This window comes from Camarhynchus parvulus, chromosome 8 (genome assembly GCF_901933205.1).
Source record: "Camarhynchus parvulus chromosome 8, STF_HiC, whole genome shotgun sequence".
Taxonomy (NCBI): Eukaryota; Metazoa; Chordata; class Aves; order Passeriformes; family Thraupidae; genus Camarhynchus; species Camarhynchus parvulus.
In genome coordinates, this window is record NC_044578.1 from 27334205 (window position 1) to 27359755 (window position 25551).

The 25551-nt window shown below is 42.5% G+C and overlaps 1 protein-coding gene across 6 annotated transcripts in view; it reads left to right on the forward strand.

The window, feature by feature from the left end:
- The window catches only part of CEP350 (centrosomal protein 350), a 71922-nt gene extending 49291 nt beyond the window's left edge, over window positions 1–22631 (forward strand). For all 6 annotated transcript variants that reach the window (XM_030953052.1, XM_030953051.1, XM_030953057.1 and 3 more), the window contains 10 exons: window positions 1309–1520; window positions 2722–2866; window positions 5511–5671; window positions 6261–6400; window positions 7229–7311; window positions 7937–9984; window positions 10278–10679; window positions 10767–10913; window positions 11987–12109; window positions 18565–22631. In XM_030953052.1, coding sequence (XP_030808912.1) covers window positions 1309–1520; window positions 2722–2866; window positions 5511–5671; window positions 6261–6400; window positions 7229–7311; window positions 7937–9984; window positions 10278–10679; window positions 10767–10913; window positions 11987–12109; window positions 18565–18729 — 3626 coding nt within the window. In that variant the 3' untranslated portion in view covers window positions 18730–22631. The remainder of the gene's footprint in view (window positions 1–1308; window positions 1521–2721; window positions 2867–5510; window positions 5672–6260; window positions 6401–7228; window positions 7312–7936; window positions 9985–10277; window positions 10680–10766; window positions 10914–11986; window positions 12110–18564) is intronic.
- Window positions 22632–25551: the final 2920 nt, after the last annotated feature.

Here is a 25551-nt window from a genome sequence, read left to right on the forward strand (position 1 = left end):
CTTTACCATTGTCTGAGTTTTCAAAAAATGGAAAGAATTTTTTTTCCCTCTCCATTGTTAATGCCACCTGTTTGAAATGTGTAGCTGTGGTAAAGTATGCTAGGATGTAATTAGTATAAATGATGCTATTGTGAGGAAAAATTCCCAGATGTTGGAAGGTACAGCTTTACAGTTCTGCCTTAAGTGGATCATGCTGAAGCACAGGGAACAGAATTGCAGTGAGAGAAAGTGATTTCAGGGATTGTGCTAAAAACATATCTATTTTTCTTTTTTTCCCCACTTTACTGAAAGTAGGCAGCACATCCTTAGAGTATGAAAGGGAATTCAGAGTAATGCCCTATTACACTTGTTATTGAAAGCAGTTATGTGGATTTTAGGCATTGTAAGACATTTAAAAAATGATATGTGTATATGTGTATGGGTCAGTAAGTTCCAATGAACAAAAATTCAGCACAAATGCTGAATTCTTATCAATAAGTGAGAGCTGTTTGTATCTACCAGTAAACATTGGAGCACAGCCCTGCTTCAGAAAGAAAAGTCCTTCTCCCCAGCCTTTACTCAAACACTGAATAGTTCTCCATGGCTGCCTCAGTAATGCCATGACTCCTGCAGAATTTAGTAAACAGGAATATTGAAAACCCAAATTATTATTTTGTTTGTTGCCATTCGAGAGACTCATGATGAAATCATAACATTAAAATGTTTTCTGCAACTACTGTAAAGGAAGTAATCAATTTTAAATTCAAGATCTGGCCTGCAGATTATATGCTCCTCCATGACTTCTTCAGACTAATAGTGACTCTTGCTTCTGTATGGTCAACTGGAAGGACAGGTTTCCCTAATAATCTTTTCAGGGTGTATTGTCTGGAAAATGTTAGAATATCCTGAAAACCTCTTTATTTTCGATATTCAGCAATCACTAAGAATGTTGGGCAATTCTCACAGATGCACAGAATCATTTGGATTGTAAAAGGCCTTGTGAGATCATAAAGTCCAACCTCTTACTGATACCACCTTGTCAACTAGACCAGGGCACTAAGTGCCACATCCAGTTGTTTCTTGAACACAAGTCATGCTTTAAATCATACTTCTCTGGTAAACAGGCTTGTTCTTGCTAACTATTTCGCCACCAGTTGTAGGTGAGTGAAACAGTGCTTGTTTGACATGTACTGCTAGCAGTTAATACTTTATCTGCAGACAGCATAGAAAATTTGCCTTTCAACCTTATATGCCTTCAGCCTTACATGCCTTCAGCTTCTACATAAGATGGTTCTGATGTGCTTTGTTTTTTCTCCCATTGAATCTCAGAAACAGCTAGTGAGGAAGAGTCTCCAGTGCCTTCTTGCTCTCATCTGAATAGTGAAAGCTCTATCCCAGAAGATCTTGGCAGTCTGGCTGCTGAGTCTGTCCCATCAGAGCCCATGGGCCATGGACAGCCAGAAAGTCCAGACCAGAGTACAATTAATGAAGAAATAGTTTATTCTGAAGATTTCAAGTCCCCTACATCACCTGGCAAACTGGTGAGTGAGCTGTTCTGCCTTAGGTACTCTTACACACTATCAGAGAAGTGGCAAGTACAGCCATCCCACCTGTCAAAGTAGAGATTACACTATTCACTAAATCGGTTTTCTGTGTTTATGATACCATTTCACATTACTGTCAGTAGTCATTGTGATCAGACGTGTGCTTTGAAGTCTTGAGGAAATATTGTTTCCACACAGAGTTTAGATATTTTTAAAATTGTTGGTAGTCTTGCAAAACATTTTGCGTATGTCACGTAGGTATGCAGTGCTAAGTGGTGGAATACTGACCCAGTTTAGCAGTGTGAATTAGCTGTAGGCTAGCTTGTTGCCATTGTATAAATTCTTTGAGGCCATGGAAGCTATGCTCTGTTTTTTCCACTTTGCCTTATTTGCAAGTAATGTATCCCAAAGTGGAGCTATACGATGAAGAAGCAGACCTGTAACCTCATGCACAGTCCTTTGGGTTTCAGATTGTGTCTGCTTGCTGCTTAATTCTGCCCTATTGTTCTAGTCCAATTGTTATTTCTAGTTGGATGATAATTTTAATGAGTTTCATCCTGATAACTTTGCCCTGTGCTCAATAAGACAGAAAATTCAGTGTCTGTGGGGTAAAAGAACTGCTTATCTAGACTTATTACAAATACTTTCTTGACAAATTTGCTGAGGAGATAATAATAAAATGTCTAATGTGTGCCAGAGGTTATGTCCAAGGTGTGTTAAAAGTTTGTAGGATGATGTTGAAGCATTAAGCAGCATTTTAGAAGAACATTTGCTCTTTGAGTTTTTGCCTGGCCTCAGAAAAATAGTGCTCTGTTGTTTCACTGATTCAGAATGTTGTCTTGCACCCTCTCCATGAAGTGGTTAATTTTATTAGTTTATTTACTGGGAGTTCCTATTGCTGCAGATGACACAAATGTATTGAACACATGTGAGTCAGAGCCATGTCAGTTCACTTAGGTGGTAGCAGAGTAGTCTAAGCAGGTTTATTGAAATCTAGACTCAAAGTAAGCAGTCAGCTGTTGCTGCTCTTGGTATTACTGTTTTATTTTCTAGCGAAGATTGAATTAAGATTGTTGTATAGGTACCACTGTTTGAGATGTCCTCTTGTCATGCTGTTCTTTCCTTTTAAGTGGCTCCTGATGACAGTGATCTTTTACTTTCAAACTGCAATTACTTATTTATCCTTTTCTTCTCTCAGTCTCCTCCCAAAAGCAGCATATCTGTATCAAAGCAAGACTCCAGCAAAGGCAGCCACAGAACTGGAGGACAGCTACATTCTCCTGTGAAGTCCCACCAGACATCTCACAACTGGTCTGATGAATCTTTATCTATGACACAGTCAGGTAAGTGTAATACTCACTTGGGTTTATATTGCTCTTTCAAAGCTTTTACTTTTAACAAACTTGAAATACAGACATAGGTGTGGAGAGGCAGATAAATTCCTGGAAATTGTCAAAGCTTGGGGTTGGTGGGTGTATTTTCCCATTAAGTAATTTAATCTCTTCAGCTGAAGAAGATCTTAATGTAAGAAGGTTTATACTTGATATCCTCTTGTAGAAAGCAGTGCAGGTTCTGCAAACACATGTGAAAAAGATAAGAGTCAATAATTAAGGTGGTCCTAGGATTTAAAAATCCCTCCTTCTGCACCCAGCTCCACCCAGAAGCAGAACAGCTCTGTTACATGGCAATATGGGAGAGACCTTTGGGGCTGCTCTGCCATGTCCAGAATCACTGGATGCTTCAGGACAGAGAGGTTTATTTGTGGAGGAGGGTTTGGTCTATGTGCAGTAAAATAGGGCCTAAGGAGGCATTTTGAGCTATAAAATCTCCTGCATGGACTCACTATACCCTTTATCCAGTACCCAAACTGCCTGCCAGTAAATGCTGAGGGGAGGAATACTGGAAGTGAAGGGATTCAGAGCAGCCCTTTCCCTTCTGTCTCAGTCATGGTGGTGTGTAGGGATTCCTGAGCTCCCTCCAGTGGGTCACCATCATCCACTCTGCTCACCTGGGAAGTCTGTTTTGACTCTTTCCACACTTGTAGTCTCTAGAACATCTTGTTTTCCACAGTGCAGCTGATAGAGCACCACAAAATATTTATTAGCAAATGAGATAGCATTTTCCTTCTTGGAATTTTTAATGGTAAGTCTTCAGTGCAAAAAGAATTAGCAGGTTCTCTTGTGTGTACTGTCTGTTGTTTGGGAAACACCTACATATTTGCACTGAGTAATCTGTGTTGGGATTCTGTTTCGAGAGCAGTTTCCAACACAGTGAAGCTTTCAGCACCTTGATAAAAGTTATTTTAAAGCTCTGACTCAGCAGTCATATAAGGAAGCCATTATGAAATGTAGAGCAGTCAACAGTGATCACAAAAATAAGCTTGTATAAAACAAAATATTGACAGTCTTTGACTTCAAATTCTAAAGAAAGGTATAAGAGGTGGGAAGCTGATCAGGATGGTGCTGGTTTCACAATAAATCATTCCATTGTAAAGAGACAAATGTTCTGGCCTGCTGACTAACAATGAAGTCACTGCCCTGTCAGTCTGATGCATGCGTAGACAAGGTTGTCAAAGATGAAAGCATGTGCAGATCTTTCCCTTATGAGTTGATCAAGAAATGCTGTAATTACATAGTGGTCACTTACTGTTAGGGAGGAGCTGTTAATTCCAGTGGCATCACAAAGTGCTCCTGATTAGCAAGTGAGATTCCATTCTTTTTGTTTGGGTTTTGGGTTTTTAAAAATTCTTTAAATGGTTAACAACAGTTGTTAATGCAAAAAGAATACAGTAGTTTGATTGCATTTACTGGCTGTTGTGAAGAATGGAATCCTTCATTATGGTGGTTTGTTATGTTCAGAAAGGAGATGTGTTAGGTAAATGTCAGCTGTTCCTGCTAGCTGACCAAAGCATATTGGTAACTGACTTTCTAAGCTACCAAGTAAAGTAATCAGCATTTATAAGCATCCAAAAACAGGACGGGTGATACTGAGCATTAGAAAAACAAACCAGCCAAAATCCTCCTCTTGGGAGCTGCAGCTGTAGAAGAGGAAGGGGCACATCAGCTCAGGGAGGAGCTCCAGTAAGGCTATGTCAGGTAACACTTTGAAGAGTTTTTGATAGTTAATTTTGGTAGCAGCAATCTGGGACAAGGATCCTGTTTTGCACTATGTTGGTATACATTTAAAGCAAGAAACAAGTGGACATGGTCAGGTGGGTGGAAAAAAACAACTAATGAGAGACTTGAGGCAGTCTGTCTGTAGAGTCTGAGAGACTAAGAGGAAATAAGGAAAGCTGTTAGAGCAGAAATAAGAAAATCAGCGCAGTTATTGGTAGAATTGGGTTACTATGCAGAGACTAGATCTCAGTATCTGGGGACAGTGACAATCTCTGCATTGTTCAAATTGACCTCCCTTCCAGATGTTGGCCAGTCAGTTCTGTATTCATAGATGTATTTAGTCTAGGTGATAGAAAATCTGCATGGCCCAGAAACTTTGTTTGAAGTATACTGTCCCAAGTGACATTCTCATCAATGAAGTGTAACTCTGCAATTTCAAACTGTGTATTATAATTGTAAATCTGTGTTTCAGATTTTTGATGTTTTCAGAGTTTTGGTGTGCAGCTCTGAGTCATATTTCACATCAGAAAATTAATTTCTGCAATACCCAACATGACAAGCAGCTAATGTTGAAGAGCATAAATGTGTGGTTGGTGTGAATAAACTTGGTAACAAGTTATTGTATCACAGCCTAACTATATCTTTTAAATTAAGCAAGATGCAACACCTTTTTATATCTTTCACACATAGTAGTGTTTAGAACCTGAAATCCCACTTTAAGAGTCTTGCTATGTTAAATAATATGTTGACATTACATTCTTTGACATTTTTCTTGGACTGTATTTTGTAATTACTGAATGACTGTTTATTGCTTTGCTTAGAATTGTTTTGTGAGGTGCAAGTTTGTAAAGACTGAAAATAACTTTTTCAGAAACCACCTCTGATCAAAGTGACATCGAAGGACGCATCAGGGCCCTGAAGGATGAGCTACGGAAAAGGAAATCTGTGGTTTACCAGCTGAAAAAGGAGCAGAAAAAGAGACAAAAGGAGAGACTGAAGGCCCAGGAAGCCAGTTTGATCAAACAACTGGAGGTCAGGAATAGAAGAAAGAAGGGCAAAGTAACAGATTATTAGCCTTAGATAAATCTTGATAGTATGGATGTTGTTGGCAAAATATTGTATCAACAGCTGTGAAAGACACCTTGTTGTGATAGAAGTGTGACTATTACACAGAATCACAGAACAGTTTGGGCTGGAAAGGACCTTGAAAATCCTTTCATTCCAGTCCCCCTGCCATGAGCAGGGACACCTTCCACTAGACCAAGCTGCTCAAAGCCTCATCCAACCTGGCTATTTAACTATTTCCAATCATGAGCCAAAGCCTTGAGGCAAAAATGCCATTCCCTTTTAAAATGTGTATCTGTAATGGGTTGCTAGCAGCATTCTGGGGGTTGTGTGTGCTTATACACATTACTGTCCTAGCTGGGATTAAAGATGAGTGCTCCTGTAATTTGGTTTTGGAAGTATGAAATTTCTAGGATTTGCAGCTGTAGATTTTGGGAAAGTTAAATAGATTGGTTTATAGAGAAACTGAGTGTGTTCTTTATTCACTTACTAGGCTTTGATTGTTGAATTGTTGTGGTGTAGTGTATTAACAGCTGGAATTATTTTCCATGTGCAGTCCTATGATGAGTTTATCAAGAAGACTGAAGCAGAGCTGAGCCAAGATCTGGAGGCATCACCAACAGCCAAACCTCAGATCAAAACTCCGTCCTCAGCTGCTGCTGAAAAACCTAAGATCAAGGCACCACCACTCCATAGGTAGCTGGGATTTCTCCTTCTTTTTTTTTTTTTTTTGCGATTATTTTGGAACTGATTGCTGTTTTAGCCAAAATCATAGATGCAAGAAAAGCTGCTAACTGCTGTGCCTTAAAGCACTGGACATTGGCAGTATCCAATTGATCTATTTGCTGCTGTCACCCACCAGACCCAAAATAGATAAGATTTACCATGGCTGTAATCTTATGCACCTCACTGTTCTCTCCTGCCCAGCCTTTCAGGCTCTATTTTCAATTTTTTTTAAATAATGATTTTCTGTTGTGCAAGAATTCTGCCAGATACTGTGTGTGGATTATTAGCCTGAAGGCTTTTTTTTCCCATTTTGGTCACTCATTATGTCCACTGCACTGTGTGAGGCAAACCGTTCATCTTTGCAACTTAAATCTGGTTTAGATCTTAGGTTTTAAAGGGTAGAGAATTCAGCTGATCTTCTGCACTTCCTACTGTATTTTTAAGCATTCATTTTCTCCAGCAGATGGTGCAATTTTAGTGCATTCAAATGAAAAAATAACAGAAACTACCCAACTTTTTTCCCTTCCTTTTTTTTTTCTGGAAAGAGATAAAGTTTGATTACTCTTTTTGAAAAATTAGTTTCCAGGACTCTCCAGGCTCTCCTCTGTCCCCATTCCCATTTTCTAAGGCCATAGTATGTTGACAACGCAAACTACTTACGTTATAATTATAATGCCACTTTGGTGTGGTGTTACAATTATACATGCCTGCATTTCTATTTTTATCTATTAAAAAAACCAACCAAACATCACCCTCTACTGTAACTGTAATTCATGCAATTTGATTTTTCCAATTTAGGCCTGAGACAGCAAAAAACTGGAAATCACTGACTGAGTCGGAGAGATGCAAAGCATCTTTGGAATCCGTTTCAGAACATGCAGGTAGGTAACTGGAAGAATCCATACTACAGATTAAGATCTTGAATACTGACTGTTTTGAAGTTCTTTAACCTTTTCCTTCTTGATTCACAAAGTGTTTTTAGAGAGGATGGAGACTTCATAAAATGATAGTGATGGAGCTGTATTTTTTGCAGTTTTATTTAGCAGGATTCTGCTTTTGCAGAATACCTTGTATATTCAGTATTTAGTTTACTCTTTTTGAGGTGTATATGAAACCATAATTAAGTGGCAACCTTTAAAGTGAAACCTTTGTTTCTTGTTCCTTTACCACTTGAGTTCAGACACTTTTCACTATTTTGCAGTTGATGATTATCTCATTATCTCCTGTTCTAATCCTCATTGTATTTGTGGCTTGCAAACAAATAACTGAGTCCTTACCTTGGGAAGCTGGTTAAAGGAACAGAAGTAGAAAACAAGCTTTATAACCCTGGAACTGAATGGAAGTTGCTCATGTTCATAGAACATCCAGAAGTATATGTTTCCGAGGCACCAGTTTATATCTTCTTTTAACACTTTGATATTAATTTAGTTCCCTGTGATTGCAGTTTGCAATAAAACAATGTGGGTTATACAATCTGCTGAAATTCACTTTTTATTTTCCTTCAAGATGCTGTGTCATCAAGGATTGAGAGATCTGTGTCTGTGCACACCAAGAAGGTGGCTGTGACAGCTATCCATGCAGGAGAACCTTCTGAAACAGCTTCCTTGGCTTCAGTGTTACCAGAGAGTTCCAGAGCAGGATCTGGTGATTCCTCAGATAGCTCTTCAGCTCGTCTCAAAGATATGAAAGACATTTGCAGGAGTCTTGAGTCAGTGAACAAAGTGGTAAATGCATCCAGTGTTGGTCCTATCATTAGCCATGAATCTGAGATTACAGAAGATCTGGAATACATAAAGTCAGAGGAATATGAGAATGGAGGTTCTGATGTTAAGCCTGTGGACAGTTCTGACGTCTTGCTGACGTTAGATGAAGGACAGGAGAGTTCACTGGATCACTGCTCTGAAAACAAACTCTCTCAGAAGGAACTGTTAGATGTAGCTGTGGAAGGTCTTCGTGATACAGAAGAAATCTTAGAACAGAGACAGTCAAATAAAGATGCTGTAAGTGGCCCAAGCATAGAGGAGACTTCTCACAAACTCAGCAAATCTGCAGAGGAAAAAGGTGATCTGCTTTCTGAGCAGCTTTTCAGTCAAAAAGAGCCATCATACCCTGATGACTTTGAAGGATCCTCTTCCAGAAAACAAACTTCAGCTGAAGAAACCCTGCCTGGGGCGCGCTACAGAGATGACTTTGAGGGATCCCTGCTCTCTGCTAATGGGAAATCCCTTAGGGAGCAGTCCCAGCACACCCAGGCCAGCCAGAGCAGATCCACCAGCCTGGGCAGCGATGGGGAAATCAGCGAGTGCCTCAGTGACAGGTCTCTCTCTGGCAGCATGCACTCAGAGAGGCTGCTGGAACTTAAGTCCCCAACAGAACTTATGAAAAATGCTGAACGCAGAGATGTGGAGCAAGAACAGGCTCCTGCTTGTTCACCACTGTGGGCCTCGGCTTCAATCACAGAGGAAGCAGATAGTTTGTCCAATTTCAACATTGGAGACAGAGTACTTGTGAGTAAAGTCCAGCCTGGAACACTGCGGTTCAAAGGGCTCACTAAATTTGCCAAAGGGTTTTGGGCTGGTGTGGAGTTGGATAAACCTGAAGGGAACAATAATGGAACTTATGATGATATTAAATATTTTGATTGCAAAGAAAAGCATGGTATTTTTGCTCCCCCTCAGAAAATCTCTCACATTACAGAAAGTATTGATAGCCACTTAGACACAAATAAGGATGATGAAGATTCATTCTTTGATGATAGACTAGAGAAACAACACAAAGCTGAGCAGAAAGATAGAGAAAGTTCTAAACCTGGCAAAGAAGCTGAAAGCCAGAGCAGAAATGCAATGGAGAACTATTCCCAGGATAAAGCTCCCATGGACACAGCTGTTTCAGAAGCCTCAGCTGAGGAAAGGGTTGAAGAGGAGTTGTCATCTAAAGCAAACAGCATAAAAGAGATTTCTGTAGCTACTGGTTCATTTGCCCAAGAACAGTCAGTGGTGAATTACTTGAAGGATGCTGTAAAAGAGGAGGCTGGCCACACTCCTCTCACTTCTAGTGTTGTGGACGAGATTTCCAGTGTTCAGGTGGATGATGTATCGGATTTCCTTTCTGAAAAACTGGAGAGGCAGAAGACACTGGGAGAGGAATGTGCTGAAAAGTTAGATGATCTCTCTCCTGGTGTCGTGGAGAAGCCTGCAACCCCCCTGCTGGATTTGCTGACAAAAGAAAAGAACCAGTTAGAAGCACAGCTCAGCCTGCCTCTTAGAGAAGAAGAAAAGTCAAAAGACCAACTGGAAAAGGTCAGTTTGCTGACAGACAGTCTGCTAAGAGATTTTGTGAAAGACACAGTCAATCAGTTACAGCAAATAAAGAAGATCAAAAATGAGAAAATCCAGCTCAGCAACCAGGAGCTCTGTGATGTGAAGGAGGAAGCCACTACTCCACCCCAGCAGGTGGAAAAGCAGATTCCAGACAGACTGAATAACTTCTTCCTAAGTTCTGATTTGGAAGATGACAGAGAAGAGCTTTCCTCTCCAGACATGTGTCCCAGACCGGTGAGTAGCAGACATCTTGCCCTGATGTTAAGAGTTGCTTGTGCCTTTGGCTGGGGATGATTGAATCAGGAATGTGGTGTGGCACCAGTTGTTCTCCCAGGTTCTGTTGGATGATGTGGAGATTACCTGTATGTTCTGTATGTGTCTCATACATTTTTGTGTATCCCAGTGCATGGCTTGTTTTGGTAGCCATTTCTTGCCAACTACATCAGTAAAGCATTTAAAAATGTAAGCTGAGGGACACAACAGTGTGACACCACTTAGACATTTACTCTGTGGCTCTTGATTCGCAGGAGAGTCCCGTGTTTGGTGCCAGTGGCCAGGAGGAGCTTGCCAAGAGACTGGCAGAGCTGGAGCTCAACAGGGAGTTCCTGAGTGTGCTGGGAGATGATCAGGACTGGTTTGATGAGGACTATGGTCTGAGTTCCCGTAAGCTGCAGCAGAAGGAAGCTGAGGAACCAGCAGTGCTGCCCCAGGCAGAGCCGCAGAAAGTGCCGACCAAGCCGAGCGAGGAGCCCCTGGCAGTCCCTCACACTGCAGTGGAGGTGGAAGGGATGGTGCATGCAGCAGCTGAGGAGCTCTGGAAACTGAAAGAGCTGGGTCACGATCTTCAAAGCTGCAGCCTTAAAGCAGATCTTAGTGGTACCCTCCAAGAGCAGGACACAGACACCATAAACAAGCAGGTTTATAGAAAGGTATGATCTTCAGGCATTTTGGTCTCGCCCTCCAAATTTTTATCATGGACAAAAAAAGCCATAACTGTTACTTTTTCGTTTGTTCAGGTGGTATTTGATTTAACAAGAGAGATCTTTGGGGAAATCTTCGCTGAGGATCCTAATCTGAATCAGCCCATTTGGATGAAACCGTGTAGGATTGCATCTGCCTATTTTCGCCGAGTCAAAGATCCAAATGATCTGGATGAAATCAAGGTAGGACAAAGTCTTTGTTGAGCAGGGAAAGTAAGATAAAAAACACCAAACTGGCATTTACCTGAGTGTTAGAAGATCATAAGAGGTGTATCCAGCAAGAGATGAGTTAAGAAAAGAAAGAAAGAAAATTTGTGAGAATGGTCCTTTTTTACTCAACAGATTGGCCTCCCTGTCCTTATGACTGCTACTGGTTGTTTTTAAACCTCAGTCCTCTGTGCAGAACTGCCAGGATGACCTTGATCTTATAAAATTGGTATACTGACAGCCTGCTGCTGTAGCAGATTTCTGTATGGTTAAATTGGAATGGATCCAATGGTAGGGTTGGGCCAAATGGGATGAGCTAGATTTTTCCCTCAGACGCACACACCTATACCAACCTTTCTGAGGACAGCAGGAGTTGCTCAGAGGAACCCAAAATTTGACTGGTGAGGGCATTGTTGTATTTGGCAAGCCAGAGGAGGCTTCTATGTATTGGTGGTAGTGCTCAAGGAAGGACAAAATCACAGAGCCTGACTGGACCTAAGGTTAAACTTGCAGGGCTGGACACTGGGGAAAAAACCTGTCTCCCTTAAAGCCTTCCACAAAGAACCTTCCATATGGCTCATCAGGACACAAATGAAAACTTCCACCTGCACTGTTTCTTCTGAAATTGAGAGAGTTGACTAAATTTTGATTAACCTGCTGAAGATACAGCATGTTAACTGTCTAGCAAAGCAAAGAAAAGAAAGAAATAGTATCTAAATCACTCTGTTAGTTGAGAAGACTTTCAAAAGCATGTGGCTGGGGACAGCAGGGACACAGGACAAGGACACCAAATTCCCACCCTGTTTTTCTTTAATATTTTCCCATAAAATAAATTGTCAGAATCCTCTGTTTGTGTAGTATTAAAAATGTCTGTTCTCAAGGTTGAAGCAGCAGTGGGTGTCTTGTTTTCCCCCCCAGTTCTGGGTTTAATAATTGTCCTGCCAAGCTGATGTGAATTCTATAGTGTGACTTTTTTATGGGAGCTGCTTTGTGCATACCTTTAATTTCTTAGCTCAAGTGTGATAAATCTCACCTTTACTGTTCTGTAGAACTTCATTGCTGCTGAAGTACTGAAGTTGTTCAGCCTGAGGAAAGAGCCTAACCACAAAACAGACTGGCAGAAGATGATGAAATTTGGGCGGAAGAAACGAGACCGGGTGGATCACATACTGGTAAGTGGATGAAAACAAACAGTCTTGTCAGGTACTGTCCACCAGACTGAAGTGTGGCACATGAATGTATTTTCAGTATTCAGTCATGCTGTTTAAAAAATACAAAGTGTACATGAGCTGTCAGAAGTCCAGTGCCAGTGACAGAAGGTGACTTGAGTTAATTCTGCCTACTCGTTTGACTGCAGTATAAATTCACTCACTCCCAAAAAGTTTAAAGCATGAATTTCCAGAAGGAAACAATGAAATATTTGACTGAGAATAAACTTTTTCTTTGAGATGGGAATATGTTTTTCCTCTTACTTTAATATAAAATGTTTTTATTTTGAAGAAATATTATTTAATTTGAGAAAGTAATAGAGAGAATGTAATTAAACTAGTGAATGCAACTGCCACTGGGGCAGAGACAGTTCAGTGTTAAAACTGCCTGAGATAGAGCATGTCTGGTTCTGTACAATTTTTGAAAGTTACTTTGTTGTCTTGTATTGCCTAGTTTACATCTTTATTGGCTATAATGATAGTGAAGGTTCTGCTTGGGAATATGAGTCGTCATTAACACTGCTTCACTTAATTACACCTGGAATTGATTCCACACAACAAGCATATATGAGTAATTTGGAGTTGTGGGTCGTGTGGTGTTTTAATTGCCCATCACTGGTGGGTTTTCAACACAGAGGTTTAATTGTATGTAAATAGAATGTATATTTATAGATCCCAATACATCCTGATACTCTTGATTCTGGGACATAGAGAATGTTAAAGCATGCACAAAAAAGTTCTATGTTTAGATCCCCAAGAGATCTAATATTACAGCTATTATGCATGTGTACCAACTTCCTAATGTTTTTGCAACATAGCTAGAAAGAAAGATTCCTTCTAGTTGAAGGCATCCATAGTGCTTCAGGTGATGTTTGAAGTTCAGACAATCCAGTCTGATTTACATGCAGAGCCAGGCATCAAAGATTAATGGAGCTTTGACAAGTTTGGCCTAATAAATAATGTGTTTAATTTTATTTTGTTCTCAAAAGAATATGGTAATAAAACTTCAGCTGAACACTGGGAATAACTCTGTGAAGGTTGCAGCATGCCATGCTTTAGGAATAAGGCAGTCCCTGGGGCATTTCTTACAAATTTATACTGTGATGTGAGCCACTATCAGAGGAACTTTTAACTGAAAACCTAAGGAGATAAGGCAAGAAAAACTGAACTCTATTTTATTAAAATCTCTGTGAAATATGAAGTATTGGACAGCTTTCTCTGTCTCCTAGTCAACTCCAGATTAAGGTCATGAGTTCTGTGGTAGCACAGATCCAAGGCCAGAAGAGGATGTACAGGTGCAAGACCTGCTGCTTATCCCCAGTAGCTCATGAGGTAGCCCTAAACTGAGAGGCCAGGTTTAGGATTCTTCACATTTTGTTGAAATTGTCTTCAAGTAGTACAAGAGAGAAACTTCCTGAAAGAGGAAGTAAGATTGGTTTTGTAGGTTTAGGTGCTGTAGAGTCATCTTTGAAAATCACAATTCAAAATACTTAGTTCCAGTTTTTGTGAAGGTGTAGCCAGTATACACCACTGCAATGTGTAAGGGATGTCATGTGAATACACACATGAGCTCATTGATTCTCCACCTTCTTTTCATGCTTGTAAAGATAATGACTGTTAAAATAAAACATGATCTCTTTAAAGCAGAGATTCTTAGGCTTCTGTTACTTGTATTTAAACTTGGAGCACAGTTTCTTCCCAGTTTCTTTGTTTCCATTTTAAGTCAGATTAACCTTAAAATGAAAACATCCCTTCACGGTTTTTTGTTGAGACAACTGTGTATTCTAGTGATATTGAGAAGATTGAACACACCTGACTGTCCAGTTCTGTCTGACCCAGGAGCTGGGTGTGACTTTTATTTCTTCTGCAGGCACAGAAACAAATGCCAGGCTGTTTGACTGAACTTATTCTCTCCTGATTATGCCTGGATACTCTGTTCTGGGTTATCATATTAAACTTAATTCCCAGTGGAAGGTTCATCCCTGTGGGAAGGGGCACAGCAGGAGAAGCAGCACTGATGATCTCTGTGACACTGGGACCTCTAGGTTGGCCATCACACCTCCTGGGAACAAAAGGGAGAACAAGATGGATTCATCCTTTGCCTCCTTGCTCTGCCTTGAGCTTTGCAGCTTCCTCCAATTGCTGCACTGTTAGTTGCATTTTCACTTCGGTCTGTGTTTTTCCAGCATTGACGCCAATGTGGTGAATCATGTTTTAGTGCCAGTGACAAAAGAACATCTTCCTTTTCTCCTTTCTGCAGCATTCTTTTTGTCTTCAATCTGGCATCTCTGTCCTCAGAAAAGAATTTATATTGTGATTCTTCAGGGATCCCTCTGATATGCTGGATATTTGCTCCAGTTACTAGGATTTGCAGCAAATCTTGGCTTTCAATAAACAAGTACAGGAGTTCACATTTATGAAAAGCTACTTTGTTTAAAATCAAGTTCAAGGAATGTCTAAGTATTTGCTTTCTTCCTTTTTGTCCCTTCATGTTGTTCCTTTATCACATGTGTGCTGTCTGTGCTTTGTGGAGAATGTCAAATGTACATTTCGGTACATCAGGGCTGCCAGAATCTTTCAAAACCTGTTTTTAAACTACAGCAAGAACCCTCATATCTCCTTATTTAAGTTCAGGTACTGACAATAGGTTGTTTCCACTCCTTTTTTTTCCACTTGGGTCTTCAGCCAAAACTCCCTGTGCTGATCTGTTTGCATGGGGCTAGAACAAACTCTGCCATTGCTTTCCCTGCCAGCCCCTTTCTCTTTTATGTGGAGCTTGAGAAAGCAGAGCTCACATGATACTGCCAAACCTATGTGTTTGGTTTTCACACCTGAGGAGCCTGCCAGCAGAGTGCTGCAAAGTGCTTGATCTTCTGACCTGTTGATTTAACAGCCAAAATGTTTCTCTCTGTGCAGAAGCTCTGCAACAAAGCAGGATTGTTCCTACCAAGCTGGCTTAATTAGAAAGCTCGAGGTGCCGCTGCTGTAGCACCCCAGATCTAAACCCAGGGGGAGTGCACAGTAAGAAGAGAGTGAAAGGCTGCTTGTGTGCTGTGTCTGAAGGTTTCCAGGCACACTGAGAGCAAAGGGCTGTGAGAATGCACCTGCCTGCCTTCCTCCTGCTGGCCTTCATCCAAGACACTGCTTTATATCTGGGTGCTTATTCTTTTCAGTCTCCCTAATAGTCTACTTACTCCTTAAATGTAGTTTATTTTCGAGATATTCTTGGTTTTGAACAGAAATCTTGAGAAATCAAAACATGCTAAGTCAATCTCTAAATTTCCTTCTGATTATATTACTTCATGTGGGGTTTTTTAGGTGCTGTGACATTTAGTAGAGGGCCAGCAGGATCATGTGACCATGTTATCTCCTAGTTTTTCTTTTGTGTGCATGCCCCCCTTTAAATGTTTTATTTCAAATAAAAAGTGTGCATACAAAAAAAAAAGGACACAGAGAAAAAAATACCACACAGCCTTCTGCATTTCATCGCTCTTTATGTTTTCATGTAGATGGAATTAAAACTGTACATTAAAACTGTAGTTTTCCTGACTTCACCCAAAAGCAGTTTCTTTCTGACATAGAGATCTTGCTTCCTGGTATCAAATATGTGAAGTTTTACTTTTGTCATGAAAAAGTGCAAAGTACTGAAGAAAAGGCAAAACCCATTTCCATGCAAGCCATGATAGTTGTCAATTATTAAAGAAACTGTCTCAATTACTTAGGAGCAGTTTGTGGCAACACAACAAATGGATCAAACCTTTCCTAGACAAAGGAGTCACAACTGCCTTGGCTCAGATGTTGCAGCCAGGGCTGCAAAGCAGCACAGCAGTTTCCACACGTGCTCTGAATGCACTATAAACAGGACTTGCCTGCAGCTGCAGATTGCACATTCTCACAGTTTTCCAAAAGTATGCTCGAGGAAGTCCTCCTAATGCCAAAGGAAATTGTGCACTCTGCCTCTGAGAGAGGGAGGAATGATACAGGCAAGAGAAAATTAATCATTGATACTGTTTTTCTTTCTGGTTCTGTTAAACATCCAGCCTTTCTCTGCCTGGATCAAGTACCTTCTCCTCTCTGGTTTACTTTTACTTCTTTACCCCATGTATCTCTTTTCACTGCTTGAGCACAGTAAAGAAAGTGTCTCATCACACAGTTGTCAGGGAGACAGAATAAACAGCACCTTAGTGTGGATCTGGACATTGGGGTTTGTTCAAGGCCAGTGAGATCAGAGCTTTTAACCTGCCTGATTATTTTTCTCACTAGCTTCCCCCACCCTCAGTGTTACCTTAACTAATTCTTGACTTCACTTTTCAGCAGTGGAGTGGCTGCTGGCCTGGGAGGGCTGGGCAGAAAATCCCATCAGTCACTGTCATGCAGCTGCTCCAGGTTACCAGCCTTGGATGTCGTCAGTCAAGGTCCCTGGGCATCCCCTGGCATTTGTCTCCACCCACCTCCTTCATCTTCAGGATCTTCCCCCATTTCCAGGATCTTTCCTGCAGCAGCCATTTTCACCCCCTCTCTTTGAACCCTCTGTTGCTTTTTCCAAATCACTTCTGCTTTTAGGGAATCCTTTTTCAGCATCACCTCTTCTTTTCATGACCCCTGTCTCTTCCTTATCTAAATAGTCTATGAAGCAGACCCACACCACATGATCAGTCTGCAAATTGCTGCTTCTGTCTTATGCCTCTGGTTATTGATGGCAGGACTTGGGACATGCTGCTGTTTACTGTATCAGAATTTACAACCAGCACATACAGGTTGCAGCAGCACATTTCTGTGTCTTCAGGACTTCAGGAGTCTCTTTCAGACATTCACCCCCACACAAACCCACACCCAATTATCCATCACTTGTTAGCCTTCCATTTAAATTATCTTTCACCTACAGCACTCCTTCAAAGTTTGATTGCAAATAGTGTTGCTTCTTCCTTATTAGTAACAAGCCTAATGAAGCCATTAATGCCTCTTCCTTGACAGCTGTGTGGGAAAGAGGCACTTGCTGTGGTAGCACAGATTTGTAAGCAGGCAGTGGGACTCTTCCAAAGCTGTTTGCAGGATGAGATCCCTGCCCCTCTCCCCAAGCTCTCTTAAGAGAGAGAGAAAGGAGCTGTCAGCCTGAAGCCCCGTGTCTAACCAGGGCCTTATGAATGGCTGCAAACCCTGCAGCAGTGCCAGTTCCCTGGGGTTCCCATAGCAGGCTTTTCTTGGGCTTCACACTCTGCTGGGGTTATTGAATCAGCATTGTGCCACAGCAGCTGTCAGCTTCAAAACAGACCCGTTTCTGGGAGGTTTAGCTTCAGGCAAAAGGAAGAGAGTGTCTTGGGGCTATAGTTCATGTTCTGTCTCAGAAAACACCACTATTACATACTGATCCTGGGTTAGTGGGTTTTTCAGTATGTTTAACCTTAATTTGGCAATGTGTAGGTGTCTGCCCCACTTGTACACTGTAAATGTATTTTCAGTTCAGAGTGTAAGATTTATGGGCAAAGGAGGTTTCTGCTGAAGCTGAGCAGAGACAGAGCTTTTAACAGGTTTTTGTTGTCATTTTAAATACAAGTGATGTTTGCATTCATTCCTTCTTTTCTAAAATGTTTGAGTGTGTTTAGGTTTGTCTGTAATACTGAAATGGTCAGAAAGACAAATTTTTAATAAGTTTAATTGAAGATGTTCAGTTTGGAGAGACTCTCAATAAGACTTGATTTGCTGAATGAAATTATATATTTCATTCTGATACTAAACCACCTATTTGTCAGTGAGCGGTAAAAGGGGATTTTCTTTGTCAACAATTTAGTAATAGAAGGAAATAAGTACTCTTTGAATGTACTGGTGCTAAATTCCATTTGTAATAATGCTGTCAAATCCAATGAAGCGTGGAGTATTCTGTGCAAATGAGTTGTAATGCTGTCTTATAACACATGTAAGCATTCTTCCTATGCAGAAGCAACTTTAGCTGTTTCCCTAAAGTTTTCTTATTACTTTATAAACTGAACTGCAGTGAAATCTCTTTCTTTTCCCCCTTGCCCCATTCAAGGTCTTTCCATTACTTCTTACCAGTTTAAGCTACAAGGAATCAGCTTCTTGCAAAAACATAATTAGGGACTAATTAATTAATAGAGCTTCTGGTGTTGGCTAAGACTTTCCCATTAGCTGAGTCCTTTCAAGTGAAAAACTTGTGCAGGAATATGAAAGCCTTTAAAATGAATGCTAGAGTGAAAAGTAGAAAACATTCATACAGTGAAATAGCTTGCTTCAAACAGATCTGTGTTCGTTTTGCTATTCCAAGCGTTTCCTGTAATCTCTTACAAAGACAGATATGTTGTTGACAGACAGACTCTGCTTTGGACTCTTTCTGGAACTTTGCAGGCAATATTATTTTAAAGCAACAGAATTGTAATGTTTCTATTGCTTTTCTCCCCTCCAAGGTGCAGGAACTCCACGAGGAAGAAGCGCAGTGGGTGAACTACGACGAGGATGAGCTGTGTGTCAAGATGCAGTTGGCAGATGGGATCTTCGAGGCCTTAATCAGAGACACTGTTGATGTACTGAACCAGATAAACGAGAAACAGAGGAGGCTGCTGCTTGTCTGACAGTGCTGAAGTGAGCTCAGAGCTGCCAACCATGGAGTCACAGGCCTCTCTGACTCCTGACCTGCTCTCCTCCCTGCACGTGCTGCAGCTGGACTTCCACGCGTGGGGTTCCCAGGCAGCTCAGATGGGATGAAAAGAACCTGAACTGGCTGCCAAGACCTCACACCAGATTTATTGTTTGGAACAAGCTGATCCCTCACTTGAGGCTGCTTTGAGGAGTGCTCAAGACTCTTCATGTGCCAATGCAGTTATGTCACATAACTGTCAGCAGCTGCCCAGGGCCCCGGCCTGGGGCTTTGATATGTTTGGTTTGTTCCCTGAAAGGGTTGGGTTAAGTTGGGATATTGGCTGTTTTGCTGGAATGGTGGTCAGCCATCAGTACTCAACTTGTCTTTAGAAATGTGAGTAATTTGGAGAAGCAACAGTTTGGTCAGGTTTTGGTCATAAGCAGAGACTTACCACACTGAACAGTGTTATAATCTTAACACGTCTTCTCCTGCAGTCCTAACAATGTGCATCAGTTCCTTCTGCTTCAGAGCCTATTTAATTCACTTCTCTGTGAAGCTGGTTTTCATCTTTTTTCTGTGATGTGGTACCGAGCATGGTGCCAGCCCAGTCCAGGGAAGTTAGATGATGTTTCTTCCTGCCTACAAGTAAAGAATTTTTACTGCTTTGCTCTGAGGCAGAGCAAGATAAAGCCTCTGCCTAATGTCAAGCGTGAAAGATGAGCCCGTGGACAACTTTCCTCCTACCGTGTAGCACTTCTCTTCCTGGAGCACCAGCTGCTCCCAGATAATGGATACTCAGGATTTTCTCAGGCACGAGACATGCAGGAGTGGAAAATATTTCCTCGCAAAAATTTGGCCTTCAATCCCTCAGCTTTCTCCCTTACTGTCACCTAATGAAATTGGAGAAGCTGTTACTTGAACAATTTAGAGAACAGAGTGTATTCACCAAAGAAAGCAGTGTCTGGTGCTTGACTGTCTGCATGTTTTGTGCTTGTGGGGTTTTTATTTATTTTCAGATAATTTATTAAGTGGATTACAGGAGAGTGTCCTGTGCAGTTGGCTGCTCTGTCTTCTGTTTTGAGACAGACAAACTTGAGAGAGCATCTGCTTTGGAAACTTCCAGAGCCCCATATTCTTCACACAAAACCTCCAGCTTCATGAGGCAGATACGAGGGGGTGAAGGTAGGAACAACCAAACCTCAGTGACAAAGGGTGGGATGCAAGGACAGGTCTAGGAGTGGAGCTGAAAACCGAAGCACCTGGTTCGGAGACCATGTTGAGGGGGCTGAGCTGAAAAATTGTGTGAAAATTCCCAGCTCTTTCTATTCCCTTCCTTTCCCAGAACTTCTGCCCCATATTATGTGGTTGGTTTTGATTGATTTGGCTGGATTAATCTGCTGAGTGCTGATTCCTGACCTGTTCTTCTTGTTCTTGTGTTTTTCTTGGAGGAACATGGACAATCTGGGGTCAAACGTTGATGCCTTAATAGTGGATGTCCCTGTTTGCTAACCTGGGACAAGACCCAGAGGGAAATCAGATTCTCCAGACACTGGAGTGTAGACAGACACTTTGAAGCCCTCAGAGGTGCCCCAAAGATGCTGCAGCCCACAACAGGCATGGCAGGGGGCATCTCAACTGTTTCATTCATCTGCTTGGTTCTTGGGCTTCCTGCTGTGCATACCTCTGCTGTGCTCCAGTTTGGTTTCTCTTTTCCACCTTTTTTTTTTGGTTGGATTGTTTATTGTTTGGGATTTTTTGAAAGCTATCATTGGAATATTTGCATTTTGCACAATGACACACAGCTGGTAATTCTTCAGGGACAGCACTGGGAAATGTTGGATCTGCCAGAGGTCCATACAGATTCTCAGATGTAGTGTTGCCAGCACCTCACTTATGAGTTAGTGGTGAGCCATATCCATGGGAGCTCTGTGAGTGGAAGAACAAGGAGGAGGTAATGGTGGGTAGGGACACCTCCATTGGGAATATGCATGTCTGTCCCTCAGTAGTGGGCCTTTTGGCTGGCTGGAAGTCAAATAGTCTTGGTGGAGCATTGCTCAGCTTTTTTTTCCTCAAGTGATTCATTTGTTCGTGTAAAATGTCATGATGCTGAACCAGGAAACCCTTGGATGCTTAAGACAGAAGCAAACTAAAGCTGCTAGATTTAACCAGCATGGTGTCACTGATTGGGTCACCACCTCAGATTCCCTTTCCTGGGTGTATCTCTTTCAATAGCAAGGATTGCTATTTTTATAGGTAGCAATTAAGGAAAGAGGAACAGAAACCTGCAGAGTTGGTTGTACCTGGAGCATCAGGTCAGGTTCTATTCTGTAGATTCTGTGGCCATTGTTGAGAAGGTTGTCCTGCATCCCCAGGGCTTTTTGCTCTTCTGAGGGGCTTGTGGGGTGTTTCTGGTCTGTCCAGCAGGAGTGGGGAGGTTGTGCAGTCAGGCCTGACAGGGCATGAGGGTCTGTTGGAGATCATGTGCCTGTTGTCTTTTGGCTGTAGTACCCTCCACAGAAGCACTAACTGTTTCTAACAGATGTTTGGACAGAAGGAAGCTGTGTCTAAGTAATGGCTTTGTTCCTTTGCAGGCATCACTGATTTATTTTTGGTAGCAATCCTTGCTAGGAGCAACCCCAAAATGACTTGAACGTAACGTGAATTACCTTCTCAATACCTCACGTGTGTTGAGTTGCTTTGAGTTGAGTGTATGTTCAAAACCTCAAGTGGGTTGAGTACTTGTGGACTGATGATTACTGCGATGAAGCAAGGGTCAGGCTGGGTCAGGCTGCTAGTGAGGAGATATGGGGAAGCCTGGGGTCCCACAAACAGGCTGAATTTCTGCTTCTCTCCCCAACCTTCCCTTTGTAAGAACAAGATGATATTTCTGCATCCTGGTTATCTCGGTGTAACCACATAAGAAGATTCAAGGCTGGGACGTTTTGCTGAGACTCCTGAGCTGTTTGGGGCAGCAGCAGCTGTCATCACTGGGGACATGCTGCTCCATCTTTGGAAGGATCTCAGAGCCAGGTGGGAAAGCCCAGGCTTGTGGGAACAGTGAGTGTGGGTACCTCTGTAACAGCAGGATGCTCTGTGAGCCGAGCCCTGGAGTATCAGTGCTTCTGCCTTTCAGAGAAGGCTTGTTGCTCACAAGGTGGAATGAGGGATTGAAAAATCCCATCTTGTTCCTTTTCCTTTCTTGAAAAAGTGGCCTTAGCTTTCTGCAATACTTGAATAAGTGTGTACCTGCAGAAGTAGCACAGTGACAGAGACCTTTTAAGTGACTATTCTGCGAGGAACTGCGTGCAGTTCCAACTTTCATATCTCTTTGCTACCTTAAGAATATTAGGAAAACAAAGTACTTTTCAGCAGACAAACAGTTGAATCTTACAAGGTATTTAGTGCATCTGAAGTGTTTACAAACCAACTAAAATGGAGAAAAGCAAACTATTGAACTTATTTGTAATTTAAGTGTTAAATGCAAAATTATATACAGATGAAAAAGGAATACTGTAATTAACCTGCATTTACTAGGGGGTTTTATTCCTTGATTTTGCAGAGCCTTTTGATACACATTTGCAAAGCCGCCTTTTGGGAGGCTCGGTCTCCCCATGTACTGTGTTGTGGAAATGCTGAAAAGAAACCCATTTACTGTGTATGTGTAAATAACCTGGTAACTTGGGGTTTGGGCCAGTTTCAGCTCATGTTCACATCCACAGCAGCTTTGCACAGTAGACAGATCCAAGGATGTGGAGGGGGGTGGGAAGGTTTTTTTGTAATTAAGAACTGTAAAATAACCAGGATGGTCCCTGTGTACACCAGTGTAAATATCTTTGGTAACTGAAATGTACTTTAAGAGAACAAAATCTGTAAATAAACTGATTTATAAATTAATCTTGTTTCCTGGATTTTATAAAATTGAGCTTTCCAATTACCCAAGCAGTTGCTAATTCTGACGGTGTCCTGGAGATTTGTCCCTTGTACGTTCCACTTTCTGTCTGATGCTGTACTTGGGATGCCAATCACAGTCTACAAAATCCCATTAGAGTTGCCCTAATTATAATCATAACTTTTTTAGAATTTCTTTATTGTTAAAGCTGACTGTTGATAACACCAGAAAATAGCATTGAGCAATCACTGCAGGAGTTCACAGTGGGAGAAAACTACTCCTTGCACATATTTATTTAAAATATGTTTTAAAAACTCGTGGTTTAAAACATTTTTATGTTAAACAACAGTTTTGGAATTCAGTTCTTCAGAACCTCAGTCTTGTTTTGTATTCCTAAATTGGTACATCTCTGTAGAGCTGCTGTTAGCAGCACCAATCCCGTCCTCACCAAGGGGCAAATATTGCTCCCTGGAAACTTTATGTGTTGGTGGAACTTTTCTAAATCTTTGCTGTTTTCTTTCCAGGACAAGAAAAAAACAAATCACTTTAACACCTGAAAAGTCCTGGAGCTCTGTAAGAGGACAGCCAAGCACTTGCAGTGCCAAACCACAGGTGTGGGCACGTGGTGATGGAGTGGCAGCGTGAAGGTGTGAGCCAGGGAGCACAGGTGTTTATTGAGCCTCCTCAGTGCCTGTGGCCACCCCTGCTATGGTACCTCTGCTTTGTTTTGGTGCCTTTTATTAATGTACAGCCCAGCAGAAAAGGTTTTGTTTCCATTTACTGCAGACCCTGCACAAAACCCAGCATTGGTCTTTGCAGCTTGGAGGACACTGTGTGACTGTCAACTCCTCACCTGCCTGGGAGGGCGGTGTGCATTAAATGGGGGGGGACCTGTATGAGCTAAACCATCACAGTTATTTGTTCTTTGCTTTTCTTTAGCAGAGGTACCTCATCCTGGAGGAGGATTTGCTGCATTCAGGCTTCTATTATGGAAGCAGCTTTGCTGCAGTCCCACAGTGTCAGTGTGCTGCAGGGCTGGTACTCAGTGGAGCATGCTGGGGACACCGTCACAGCCCTCAGACAGAGGGACATCACAGCTCTCAGACACCGTCACAGCCCTCAGACAGACAGGAGGACGTCACAGCCCTCAGATACCGTCACAGCCCTCAGACAGACAGGAGGACGTCACAGCCCTCAGATACCGTCACAGCCCTCAGACAGACAGGAGGACGTCACAGCCTTCTGAGCTCAGTGGTTGAACCAGCTAAACGCAGTGGTGGATCCTGGGATGTCCAAAGGTCTGAGGCCAAGTGGTGCTGCAGCCTCTGTGTCCTCATTAGTGAGCAGCAGGAAAGCATCCGTGCTGTGCCTTTCCTTGCACTGCAACAATTTTACTCCATGAGTCCTGTATTTTTGGACAATTGTCTACTTGCATCCATCCCTGGAAGGGGCTCAGAGTGCATTTTATATTGAAAAAAACCCAAACTGATCTGTGCATCTCTGGCTGAATAAGAGGCTTCCTTTAAGAACGGCTCAAGCTGTGGGAGTGCTGCCAAGGTGCTCCGGCGGGTGACGCAGCAAACTGCTGCATTGCTCCTGCTGTCCTTGCCCAGGATGCCCAGCAATCAGCGTGATGAAGGCTCTCATTTCCTCATTTGCAAGTCTACGTTGCTTCCCTTTGTCACTGACTTTCTACCCATGGTGTTTGTGCAACTCTTCCCAGAAGCCTTGGAGCATGGTTACCTTTAACAGCTGTTTCACCTGTGGACCTGGTGAAACTCCTGGGTTGGGCAATGGCCAGCAGCCGCCTTCTTGACTGTGGATTGAATAGGACTGTTTGGTGCCTCCCTTCCCAGGTACAGCCCACTCCCAGGTGCCTCCCTGGGGATGTGGTGCCAGCTGCAGCCATCCCACGTGCTAAAATGCCTGGCAGAGCACTGGAGCGCTTGAAATGTTGACTCTGCTCCAGACGTGCTGTGCCCTGCCTAGCACAAGGGCTTCTGCAATGTCTAGGCTCTCATTAACACAGCCCTGAGAAGAAAAAGAGTTGGTGGGGAGCTGCTGAACACCAGCAGCTCTTCAGAGTGCAGGAAGGAGAGGAGGGGGGCTGCCCAGCTGCTGGCACCCAGCCCGGAGCATGGGCCATTGCCTGGCAGGAATGCAGATGAGATGTAATGGAGTTTGAAAGTGTAGGGCACTCCGGGATGCCGGTCCTGTGGGGGAGGGAAAGGCACCCTGTGAGACCTGGAAACTGGAGCAAACAAAACCCCTAGCCCCAGCTCTGTACCCTCCTGCCTTCTCATGAATAAGGTCTTGCAGAAATTTGGGGAAAAGGAGGAGAATAGAGTAGCTCTGTTCAGGAGGGTGATGGTTGGGCAGGTTCAGGGGCATAGAGGAGTACAGATACCTTCTTTACCTGCCAAGGGTGTTGGTGGCCTGGAGCAGGTGGTTAGTTCCTGCTCTGAGTGTTTCTCTTGGCCCCAGTTTTCCAGCCCTTGGCTCCACCTGTACAAGACCTGCTGTGTCCCTTGGGCTGTGTTCCCTCCCTGATTTGGGTTTCCAGTGGCCTCCTCTTGCATGAAGTCTAGTCTGACTCTAACTCAGATTTTGTCTGAGAATTTGCTGGAAGTGGAAGTAACATGACTTCTAGGGGGTGTCACAGCTATGATTTGATTTTATTCCAGCAAAATAAAGGAGGCTGCAGGGGATCCCACTGCTCACATGGCTTGGCTTGGCTTGGCTTGGCTTGGGGAGCTCAGCAAGGAGCCTGGTCCAGTGTCTGTGTCTGCTGCATTGCTCCAAGGACTGATGGAGCCAGCACTGCTCAGGGAACCTGTGATTGGGCACAGCAGTCCTTGGAAGGTGAGACCTTGCTTACGTTGCAGGACTACTGTCAGAGCAAGAGAGGAGTGCTCCGTTGTCATC